Source organism: Hermetia illucens, chromosome 2, assembly GCF_905115235.1.
Source record: "Hermetia illucens chromosome 2, iHerIll2.2.curated.20191125, whole genome shotgun sequence".
In the NCBI taxonomy this organism is placed as follows: Eukaryota; Metazoa; Arthropoda; class Insecta; order Diptera; family Stratiomyidae; genus Hermetia; species Hermetia illucens.
Genome location: NC_051850.1, coordinates 135463972 through 135476318, shown reverse-complemented (window position 1 = coordinate 135476318; position 12347 = coordinate 135463972). Strand labels below are relative to the sequence as shown.

Sequence of the window (12347 nt, the reverse complement as noted above, 5' to 3'; positions counted from 1 at the left end):
CCACACGTATTGTTGCAGAAACAGGCATTTCTGCTCCTCCTAATAAACACAAAAACGCAAATTTACACCAGTTTGCGCCATTCATTTTAACTAAGTCGGATTTATCCGAAAGTTAAAAAGCAATTAAGGTCTTTCTTGCACACTTAATTTTAGTTCACAATACACACGTTCTTCCGGTACTGTGTGATATTCCTTAGCTAAAGTATTCTGTTTATTTATAAAACCCTCCCCTTTTAAAGGGGGACACCACATTAGAAGGCCTCTTTTCACATACTTTTTAGGTTTTTTGGTGAGAATCATTATTTGGAATTCAATCAAGTTTGGACATTTTATTAGTCATATTCCCAACAACTTTTTGGAATTTTTTTGAAAAATTTAAACTAAAAATTAAACAGTTATGCGACAATATTCCGCTGAAGTTCGTAACTGGATTTCTCCAACTACCGGACGTGTAGCCACTCCAATTTTTATCTGAAACCAAAAAAACTTTCAATTTTACATCACTAACTTATTTTGTACGAATATGAACCTGAATGCAGGTGAAAATAATCAAAATCAAAAATTTTGCAGGTCTTCAAAAGATGTATTTCGATTTTCACAATTTTTTCTCATTAATTACGCAAAAAATGCGCCCTTAAAAATATGATTTCATTCCAAATGTTGATAATTTTGTAAAGAATCATATTTCTTCATAAAGATCGATGTATTAATTTTTGAGCTAGAACTCCCGCAAATGTGAAAAATTGTTTGAAAAATCTTCTTTCGGATATGAAGATATTTATCACTTTTATTTACGAACAAAATACAGTTATAAATACACAATATAGAAACGCTACCAGATTTCGGGAGGACTTAAAGCGACTATTTTCTGGGCAGTAGACCTTGAGTCTGAACCCGATAATCGCTCGCTTCTACCCCTATAAAATCTAGAGGCCACGAATTCCGCTTTGAAAGTTCTATAGTGTATTTTGAGATAGGCCAACGTTCTATGAAATAAAAAGAAGTCGATTCTGAAATCCTCCTAATGTAACCCCGCCTTAAAGTACAAAGTCTAATTGAAGTAGCATATTTTTCATCCAGATGAATTATTATAACAAACAAAAGAATTAATGTGTTTCTTTTCATTATTAAAAATTATACTTTTATTAATATCGACACGCGTTTGGAAGTATTCAGTTGAAATGCAGTAACCCCCATGTACGCTCTTCGTTTTGCAGTAAAAAAACCTTAATTATTTTAGAATACATCAATTTCTTTTATGTCCTACTTTCAAATTCCGCCTTCCGATGCAAGCTGTAATTAAGTTTAATTCTTTTCCTCAGCAAACAAAAGACCTAAACTACTCTAACATCCATGAAACAACCAACTTGCTGGAAAATAATTACATATTCTTTTGTAGGCCTCTTTTATCCGCATATGTGGAAGATACAAATTTGCATAAAGGCAACCCGTACCGTACAAAAACTAAATGCACTTGTGTCGCATACCTTTGTATTAGCCGAAGCGCAAATGATGATGAATATCATTAGACACAGAATTCTAACCATGCACAATATAATTATACGCACCATGGCCGTGTGCATTGCCTACTCGTATCTCGGCGTATCAGGCATGGTAGGTGTGCGGTTCTACTTGCTGGGTTCTAGCTCATGCAGTCATTTTCCCATGTTCCGTTTTATCTTTATTCTAACAATCCAAATAGGCCAGTCTTAATATAGAATAAATTTTATAAACACTCGTAGATATGCATATGACTTATAGTGAAATATTTTCTATTTGAAAAAGAATGGAAAACGTTTAGCGTTTTTTTTTTCATAGGAATCTGTTTGAAATGCAGAAATGTTCCTTTTCAGTGAGTTTATTCCTCGCCTTTTCGTTTGGATTTTTCCCGGCTAATGCTCATGTGAATCTGCTTTGTTTCAGCATTTCACTTTTTGCCGCATTCTATATTAATTCACTTGTACGTTCACAAATGATAAATGCTACTGTATTCTACTACTAAAGGAACACTCGGCACATATCGTACAGAAATATTTACATATTCTGGCATAGATACGTAATACTTAGCGTCAGCTTAAATGATCCCCACTTATCATATTAGTTGGATTACTGCTAATCGTCCGCAATATGCTTGGAGCGTTATTTAATTATTATTCAACATGCAAATGAGTGGAGCACGTACGACTCTTCAATACTTCATTAGTTTATATACGGATAGTCATGGGTAGTGACACGAGTATCAAGTGTTGAACTATCAGATGATAACGGCAGAACTTTAAGTTTTTAATTATTGCTTACAATAAATCATACGAGATAAATCTGTAGCGCTCAGTTAAGCATTTGATTAATGTCATGAACTTTGAATTATTATTAGGTAAGACCTCTTGACCAATAGAACAAAAAATATATTTTCCTTTGTAGAATAACGACTGTTTGTCAAACAATTTTCATTCTTATTATAGTTGCATATCACTCTGATTGTATGGAAGGGTGTTTATTCAGCCATAGAAAATCAACAACCCAGCAAGCTTCCTGTTATTTGTGAAAGTCATCTTCGTATTCAACATGACAAGCATTTGTTCACAGTCATTATTTACAATACAAGTGACAAGTAAAAGAGGAATTAGCAATATTGGTAGTAAATAACTGGCAATTACATTCTATTACCCCAATGTAGATATTGTGATCCTTACACAGGTTGATGAGATGGCAAATTAACTGTTTTTGACGTGATGGTTAGGAATTCATTCATACTGTTCACTGTTTGAAAACAGGATTGTATAAAGTAGTTCAGTAGTTCATTATGTTCAAATTTTTTTCGAGGAAAGTAAAATACTAGGACTGTCACATAGACAAACAATTATCCGAGTTAGAACCGATACTCCCATATATCTTAAAACAGTTTCTTAAGCTCACTGTCCATCCGTTCAGTTTTACCTGTCAGTTACGCCGGAACAGTCCGCAATGCACCCGATTAAATTGAATGCACCTTCCACGTACCGGCAAGCCACATGTCTTGGGACGACAATTTGAGATATTTTTATGTGTAAGCATTTATAAAAAATGTTCACCAGCGATAAAGATGTCCATAAAATTCTTGCTCACTACCTCAACAAACATGAACTCCTTGCTCACAGCCTGAACAAACATATCTGCCCAGTTGGCCAAATAATTTTTCATTCGATCGCCTGAACAGTCACAACTGACAAGCCAACTGCATCCCATTTACGTTTTGGCCGCTGGTTAACAACGGATTCTTCAAGTGTAACCGACAGGCCGAACTGAATGTGGATGACTGGCTTCACACATGTGCTTATTTACTTTTTGATTTCTTCCTGGTTTATCATAGCAATTAATATTTCAAAAATTAAAAGCTTTTTTAGCAACCCTAAGCAGTTCAGTAAAAGGTGGGAATTACAATTTCGATCTTAATGCAGGAAAATCAACAACAACAACAACTAATTATCGAAAATGTCATCATATTGCCATCTTCATAAGCTAATGATATCCTGCTAGAACAAAGACCCTACCACATCGTTACAATTCACATATTATAAGGGTGGATCAAGTATGAACCCGAATTTAACTTAATCACTGTCGGATTATTTTAACAGAATATTAGGGGTTTAGAAATCAAGCTGGTGGAATTTAATTTGTCGCGCTGGCTCAGCAACATCATATAATCTGAATTTCATTAACCTTGATTATAAAAGTCTTCCGAGCTCCCCGAAGGTACTCTATTTTTCGCTATAGCATGAACCGGGCCGCATTTCATAAGTCCACTGGAAGAGGAGTCCTAATTGCAATTAAACATCCACTGTCAGCCGTGCCCATCTTCTTCACCCCGGGATCCGCTTATGATGGTTTTTCCTACATGGTTCCCCGCGCAACACCGTTCTGTTCATTGCTTTTGTGTGCACCTCGCCTGTATAAAAAAAAGTTCAACAGTTTGTCTGAACTTCTTATGTCACGTTCCCTTGTTTCCCTTTCTTCCTCTGCGGCGTTTTTCACCTCTCCATGTTCAGCTGACCTAATCATCCTAGCTTCGCTACTATTCTCTACTTTTATGCATACCTGTTCCGCGGGGTACACCTTGACCGCATTGGTGATTTCTTCCTTTTAAACTTGCTCGATCATTACGTTTCCATTCATTCTACATCCCAGTATTTCAAAATCGGCGCTCACCATTTAGCCCTTGAAATTCAACCCTCTCAATTAAGCTTTAGCATCAATCTACTAGCGTTGCATCTTAGCTAGCTTAACGTGTAATCTAGCTAGTAGTAATTTTTACAATATCCATTCCGATCTTCTCTTCCGTTACGTCTCTTCTGCTCCTACATACCCGCAGTCTTACCCATTAAAACATAAACATAAAAGCAGAGATCCATAAAAACCTTCGCCTAGAACATACACTACGAAATAAGCTTCTTTCTTCCGAAAATGTTGCTGAACGCTCATTTCAAAGCTATGGCTTCTTCTATGAATTATACATAAACGTCGAGAACACCCTAGCTCGGTCACGATGATTGCAGTCCTTATTCCTACAGTCTCAATTCCCGTATCTCCGCATCAACTTTACTGGTCCACTCCCAATTCCTCACAACAACCCTGTGACGTACTCTGTTCTTATTTCTCTCCCGCTCATTCACTTCTTACTCTTACTTCTCTCACATTCACTCACTCTGCCTAATTTTCAATAAAAGTATAAAGAAATGCTACTTCCTACCTTTGGATACCTGACTGGGTGGAGACCTTACTCTAGTCGTGGACATCATAAACTTCATTTCTAGACGTCTTAACTCATGGAAGGAGGTACACGCCATTTCTTTAAGGTTTTTGATTTTGTCAAACAAAATGTACTACTATAATATGTACTCCTATTCAAACTCCAGGCTCCCTACTATGCCCATTTTTAATTCTTTGTGTAAAACAAAATCTTATTAATTTTGTCCTCCTGTCTCTCACACTCCATCCGAAACGGCCGAATCGATTGTGACGAAATTTAGTGAGGAGGTGTGGTGTGTGAGCCCCTTCATATTTTATATTAGCTTGAAGGTGAGGGAACTAAGAGCCAGGTAGGTACCAGAAAGTGTAACAGGTCGCGGTCTCAGAACCTATTAAACCTAAATCTAGTCCTCAAAATATATACCATGCCGCTATCTGCTCGAATAAAATTAATACTAGTGTATTACTATATTTTGGAAATTTATCAAAAAGGTCACCTTAAATTCATGCTAGAAGTACAAAATTGGGCACGAGCATGAAAGGACCAAGAAAATCCTACTATTACTAACAAAACTATAATAGCTCGAAATTTTCTAGTTTTCTGTGAATTTACTGCCCAGAAGAATATATATGTTCTACAGTAGAATCCCAATAATTCGTATGGTCAAGGGACTGACCATCTGGTACGAAATATGGGGATTACGAATTATCGCGAAGACAAAATAACGACAATTAACCTTGGGGACCGGCAAATTTGTACGTATTAGCCGAAAATATGAATAATCGATGTCGTATTATCGGGATTCGACTGTATAAGTATAGTGATAGACATCCATGCCACAATAAAGTGAAACATACTATAGATATTAGAGATTGGAAATACATGAATGGATATTCTGAATTTTTAGCTACTTATGTACGAAACGTTCATTGCACTGGTTTCCTGACTTATTTATGAATGACGTTCCCTCTTATCTTGGCTTCCTATCTTTACTTTATCGAGGGAACCATACATTATTTGCCTCTGTTTCATCTTATCCAATCCAACTTAGATATTCTGATGCGTTGGAACTCGTTGTGCAAAATAAACAAGCACTAAATGTTAGCAAATGCTCCGCCCTCTCAATCTCCCTTCGCTGTAACAACGCTGAACCTTCCTGTATCCTCTCAAGCTCTTTAATTGCCCGATGAACAGTTCTCCCACAGATAGTATCTTCCGCATTGCTTCCCATAGCTCATGCTACGCAGATATTTCTATTAGCAGAGCTCATCAGTTACCTTCATTCCCCGACCCCGAGATTATACGGCTCCTACAAAGCTCGGTTTCTTTAACTCTGGCTCTATTTTAATTTGACATAGATTAAGCTCCTTATTTAATCTTCCATCCAATACGTAATTGGGAACCCTCTTTTCTGCAAATTACAAGGCTTTGTACTGATAAGAGGGTAAGTTTCTCCCGAAATATATATCTACACTGAAAAATAAAATTGTAGTTTGGAGTAAGCCACTGGTCTATCAATTTTAAAATTATTCTTTCTTGTCTTCATTGCTTTCAGTTAACGATTAATATTTGAATCACTTGGTGTCTTGGTTTTTTGGTGATATCGTTGCCACCATGTGTTTCGTCTTCACCTTCATTAATGTTTAGCCCAAGATCTTGCGTCGCCTGCTTGATCTGGATGAATGGTAGTTTGTACATCTTGGGTCCATTATACCAATATCGTCAGCTTGCTGGTGGCAGCATTTGTTCGTAAGCTTTAGTAAGCGTTAGTTGAGCCGCTCATCAAGATACTGAATCCACTGATCCAATATACCCACACGGGAAGTCAGATTTCCCTCTTTATTTCAGAAGAGTGAACATCATGCTGATTTGTTGGTAAAACTTCCATTCTATCTGTTTCTGTACTTTCCTCTCATGGGCGGACACCGACTGTCGAGCAATTTTTATCCGCTCAAGAGGGGTGTCCACCCATAAGGAGGAATAATACAATTTTTCTAAAAAATCTTTCAAGGGAGGTCACCTTTGTAAGCAAATGAACACACTTTCTAAAGATAAAATTTTTATTTCATTCTTTACCAGGCAAAATTTAACCTAAAGATTTATTCCATTTTTATTTACATTACATTTTTCTAAAAACTCGGAAATTGTGGACTGACGAAACATTTACAAAAAAACCTTAAGGTTGAAATTGTTTTCAAAACAGCCTGCAGGCTGCTCAATGTCGGAATCTTCTTCATCTAAGCAGATTTCGCTACTGAAACAGTCGATCTCAAACTCTAGGAGTATTGATGGGGACTCAGTGGCTAATTCTTTATTGATTTCGAGGAATTCTGTTGCGTCGGAATAGCCCTCCCCAAGTGTTTCTACCAACTGAAAACTAGAAGACAACGTTGCATCCTCAGGGTTGAATTCTTCTGATTCAAAATTATTTTTGTCAAATCCAGCTTTTCTGAAACAGTGTGTAATTGTTACTGGCCGCACCTTAATCCAGGCTGCTTTTATGAAATGCAGAGCCTCGCAGACGTTAATTGGTTTCTTCGCCGAAGAAGTGTGCAAGCTTCGACAGGGAACTTTGAAATTTTTAATAGCCCCCTGACCTAACGGCTGTCGTGTTGCTTGCAAGAAAAATAGTTTGTATATTTTGTAGTTGCAATCGCGAGTATGTGAAGAAAAAGCAAATTTTCCTTTCTTGCTGCCTAATTTTTCGGTCGAATCCCATTAGCCACTGAGTTATTAACTCACGTGCCATCCACAGCTTTTTTTTAAAATGCCAAATTATTGACAACCGCTTGATTCCATGGAGGCAAATGCTCTAAGACGTGCAGCTTTCCTAATCACGAGTGGTTTTTCTTTTTCTCTTGCTAAATCAGTGTACAGTAAAATTGTTAACCTTGCTTTGAACAATTTTCCACCGTGACACTTATCCGACTTGAGAGCAAGCGTTTTGTTGGGTAATGCTCTAAAGAAAAGACCTGTCGGCATTATAAGTGTCCTGGGGTCTATAACCAATTAAAAGTGCTAGAAATTTTTTGTAAAAATTGTTCAACGTCTTCTGAATTAACAGCAGAGGCTTCCCCATACACACATCCAAATGCTATGTCGTGTCTACTGCGAAATTTTTACAGCCAACCGCAGCGAAATCTCCAAGGTTTAAAACTATTTCCTTAGCTTTCTCTTGAACAATTGGTACCGATAATGGAGGGTTTTGAAGTGATAAAATTTTTTTACTGTCGATATTTTTTCCAGCAAGCCATCTGGCCCTTAATGCCTCGTTGTTACGCATAATAAGTGAAGCCTGCGTCTTTCTTATGTCAAATCTGGTTGAGACAAGTCAAGTTGATTTATCAATATTGAAACTGTTTTACCTTTTAGCTAGCACACGCACTGATGTATTTTCATTTTCATATGCGTTGAGAATATCTATTTTCTTTTTTAAAGAAACCACTTTCTTCTCTGACATTATTAATTATTTTAGACTTTTCATAAAATAAATTAGCACACACATTTCTTATCAGGGGAGACCCCAAATTAGTTTCTGAACCTTAACCTTTGAATTCCTGTGCACAATTTTGTGCGTCGTGTACGCTTTTAAGAGGTTCGTGTCCGGCTATGAGGGTTTTCTTTTTAATTATAAAATTTACTGTCCGCGTCCAGTCAAAAGGAATGTCCGCTCAAGAGAGGCAAATTGTTCTGCCATATACAAAAAAATCATAATCAGAGAAAAAATGTCCGCCCAAGAGAGGCGTTCGCCTATTAGGGGGTACGTTAAGAGATTTTTCACTGTATTACGAAATTGCCTTGCAACCGCAAAGTTCATACTTCATTCGGAAATCTACTCAGAGCACATTGTTTACTGGATCGCCGCTATAATATATGGTGTAATCCCTCTCAAGGAAACTGACTCTTATCCAGTGCATCACTTGCAATGCAGTGTCATCAGTCTTATATTGGGACAAGATAGGAGTTAGCTACTGAGCAGCTTTCAGTAAATGGAGTGCGCGTACCATAAGAAAATAGTCAAATCGTTTGGCTTTTTCCTTTGCTGGCTACATCGTTGTATAGTGAGTCCAGCACGAGATTCCTTCCGTGACTTCATAACAGTCATCATCATCATCATCATCAACGGCGCAACAACCGGTAGCCGGTCTAGGCCTGCCTTAATAAGGAACTCCAGGCACCCCGGTTTTGCGCCGAGGTCCACCAATTCGATATCCCTAAACGCTGTCTGACTTACGCCATCGCTCCATCTTAGGCAGGGTAAGTGACCCGCCCACCGTAACCTTATTGAGCCGGATTTTATCCACAACCGGATGGTCATGGTATCGCTCATAGATTTCGTCGTTATGTAGGCTATGGAATCGTCTATCCTCATGTAGGGTGCCAAAAATTCTGCGGAGGATTCTTCTCTCGAACGCGGCCAAGAGTTCGCAATTCTTCTTGCTGAGAACCCAAGTCTCCGAGAAATACATGAGAACTGGCAAGATCATAGTCTTGTACAGTAAGAGCTTTGACCCTATGGTGAGACGTTTCGAGCGGAACAGTTTTTGTAAGCTGAAATAGGCTCTGTTGGCGGACAACAACCGTGCGCGGGTTTCTTCATCGTAACTGTAATCGGTTGTGATTTTCGACCCTAGATAGGAGAACAGTCATCAACCCTACTAAAGTCCCCTCCTAGAGGACGAGTTGGCACACTTTGTCCCGTTTTTAGACGCACAAGACCGTCCTTCTCCGTGTCCGTGTGCAGTTTTTCGTTAAAAAAAAGGACTCCCAAGGATCACACGTGAAGGTGAAAGTAAGGTTTGGTGGTAGAGCTGTTAATGTGGGCTCATCAAGCAAGTTTTACGCTACTTCGTGGGTACAAATCGACGTTTTCGACCCCGTAGTTAGCCACATTTTATAGGAGTGCCAATCTTCTGAATACACTTTTAAAGTTTTGTTAAAAATAAAACGGGTTTACCGTCTGGTTATCCCAATTTACCCGAAAAAAATTACAACTAATGACGCAAAATTGGGAATTGGAAATGTTTGAACTCTCATTTTATGTTGAGTATAAGGGGAGGGAGCTTAATATTTGTAAAGTACCATTGGCTGAACTCCTCTATGCTCCTTCAACTCCCTTTTGCCAAAACAGGGGTATATTAGCTTGTAGCTTGGTCCACTGGCTTTAGGTTATGCAACTTATTTCTGAGTATTTACTACCTATACTATTTGTATCTACAATCTCGTGCCGCATATTTCATAAAAATAAATAAAGCATGCACTGACTCACTGAGTTCAACTGCTGAGCTATTTTACTAACCATCTACATCTCCTTTCATTTTTGTTTTTGTTGAAAAATCACATTCCATACCCGATAAAGAAAAATGCGGAAGTATTTGGAGGGCATATGGAATGGTCCTTTAATCGGTTTTACTAGTATCCCCAGGAATTCAACTGGGAAGCACAGGACGTAATTGCGCCATGAGCATTCTATAATCCGGACATTGACAAATGACAATGAGTGCTCGTTCACCCGACATGCATCTGGTATGATTATTTCTTTTATAAAGTGTAGAGCTAAAACCACCACTACACGCCCTCTCGCAAAAAAGTGTTCACATGGTTGTGGCGTTGTCTCAAACATGGGTGGGGAAAACCTTAAGCAAAGTCTTTCAGGAATGTAATGCCGTAATGTCAGTTTGATGTAGTATTTATAGTATAATTAGTGATTTCTCCAATCAGGTTGTTTGCAAGAAACTTGAGATGACAGCGTCCACTCACTTAACCGATATATTCAGGCCTAATGATAGAGGCTGGGGAAGGGAGATTCTTTCAGACTCAGAGTTTTCTTAGAGGCCCGGATTAAATATCTCAATGAAATAAAAAGATGTTTGGGAGGGTCTCATAATTTTGACTCTGGATCCAAACTTATCACCTACGAGCAATCTTATTTGTAATTCGCGATGTTGTTTTTTGGTAAAGTTCGGCTACCTCACACTTTTCAAAACTATTGTCAATGACTACCCCATTCCAAATTCACTTCCAGTAATCCTTCAGTAACTTCCTTTCTTCCTTCCTTAAAGCTACATTATTGTTTACCTCCGTGGCGAACTAGAATGATTCTGTTAGTATCTCTTACACAAATTTAATTGTAAATCTTTGCATTGCATAACTAGATTACAGTTTACAAAATCCTAAGTTGTTTAGATAAAACAATAAACCCCTAAGTAAACAATCTTTATCTCTTTTTGTCTTTTCAGAAACCTGATAACGGCTGTATTTCATTTCTCTCTGATCTAAGAATATTCTAGCGGATGTACATAGAACGTTGCGTAAGTTAGATACGCATCACAAAAAGAACAACAACAACAACAAAACGAGAAAGACTGAATAAAATTTTTAGAATAAAAAACAAAGAAATCATTGAACGCGAAAGGAATAAGAGCGAATGATAATATAAATTTTAAGAATTTGAAAATTTTTGTGATCTCAATTTTAACTGGAAAGTATAAGATCATCAACAATTTGACTTACAACCAAATTGATATATTTTGATAAAGACAAACAAAAAAGGAAAACCAAAGATCGACATATTTTCGAATATTTTATTCTTTTTTTCAAAGAAAAAGAAAAGAACATAAGATATTAGAAGAAAAATTGGAGCATAGAAATTAGGAATACCGAGAGAAAGGCCAAGTGAGACAGGCAAGAAACCGTTTCGTTTGTATCGTATAATGTTCAGCAGTTTGGCCGCCTATTTATTCGGAAATACTAGTGGAGATACAGAAACACCAAGTACAAGCGAAGGCATAGCTGCTGTACCTAATTCAAACAACTTAGAAAACCTTGATCCCGAGAACGATGTCAAACTAAAAGTTGTTCCGGTCGAAGTTGAAGAGGAGGATCAAGAAGAGTGGTTGATTGTTGATAAAGACGGTAAGTTATTTTGGTTATATAAAAACTGTCTATTTTCAAATTATTTAAATAAGTAATAGGTGCTAATATTCCGTCTTCCTATATATTGAATTCACCTCCTTTTTATCATTCATCGGTGCTAAATTTCTTGAACAGAAAAATGTCGCTGGGGCCAGATCTGGAGAACACGGTGGAGGCGGAAACAATTCGAAGCCCAATTCACGCAATTTGACCATCGTTTTCATTGATTTTTGACACGGTGCATTATCTTGATGAAACAGCACATTCTTTTTCTTCAAATCAGGCCTTTTTTCGCAATTTCATCCTTCAAACGCTCCAATAATGCTATGTAATAGTCTCTATTAATGGTTTTTCTGTTCTTAAGATGGTCGATGAATATTATACCATGCGCATTCCAAAATACTGACGCCATAAACTTGCCAGCCGACTGTTGCGTCTTTGCGCGCTTTGGAGTCGGTTCACCACGTCCAGTCCACTCACGACCGTTTTGATTCTAGTATGAAATAGTGGAGCCATATTTCGTCCCCTGTCACGAATCGACGAATAAATTCGGGTTTTCTATGAAGGAAGAGCTTCAAACACTGCTCAGAATCGTCAACTCGTTATTGTTTTTGGTCAATTGTGAGCTCGGGTGGCATCCACGTTGAACAGAGCTTTCGCATACCCAAACATTAATCTACGATATCTCCAACACATTCCTTTGATA

The 12347-nt window shown here is 37.7% G+C and overlaps 1 protein-coding gene across 2 annotated transcripts in view; it reads left to right on the top strand.

The window, feature by feature from the left end:
- The window catches only part of LOC119647408 (tumor protein p53-inducible nuclear protein 1), a 107221-nt gene that overhangs the window by 85945 nt on the left and 8929 nt on the right, over window positions 1-12347 (top strand). For both annotated transcript variants that reach the window (XM_038048284.1, XM_038048285.1), the window contains exon 2: window positions 10966-11641. In XM_038048284.1, the coding sequence (XP_037904212.1) occupies window positions 11440-11641 (202 nt within the window). In that variant the 5' untranslated portion in view covers window positions 10966-11439. The remainder of the gene's footprint in view (window positions 1-10965; window positions 11642-12347) is intronic.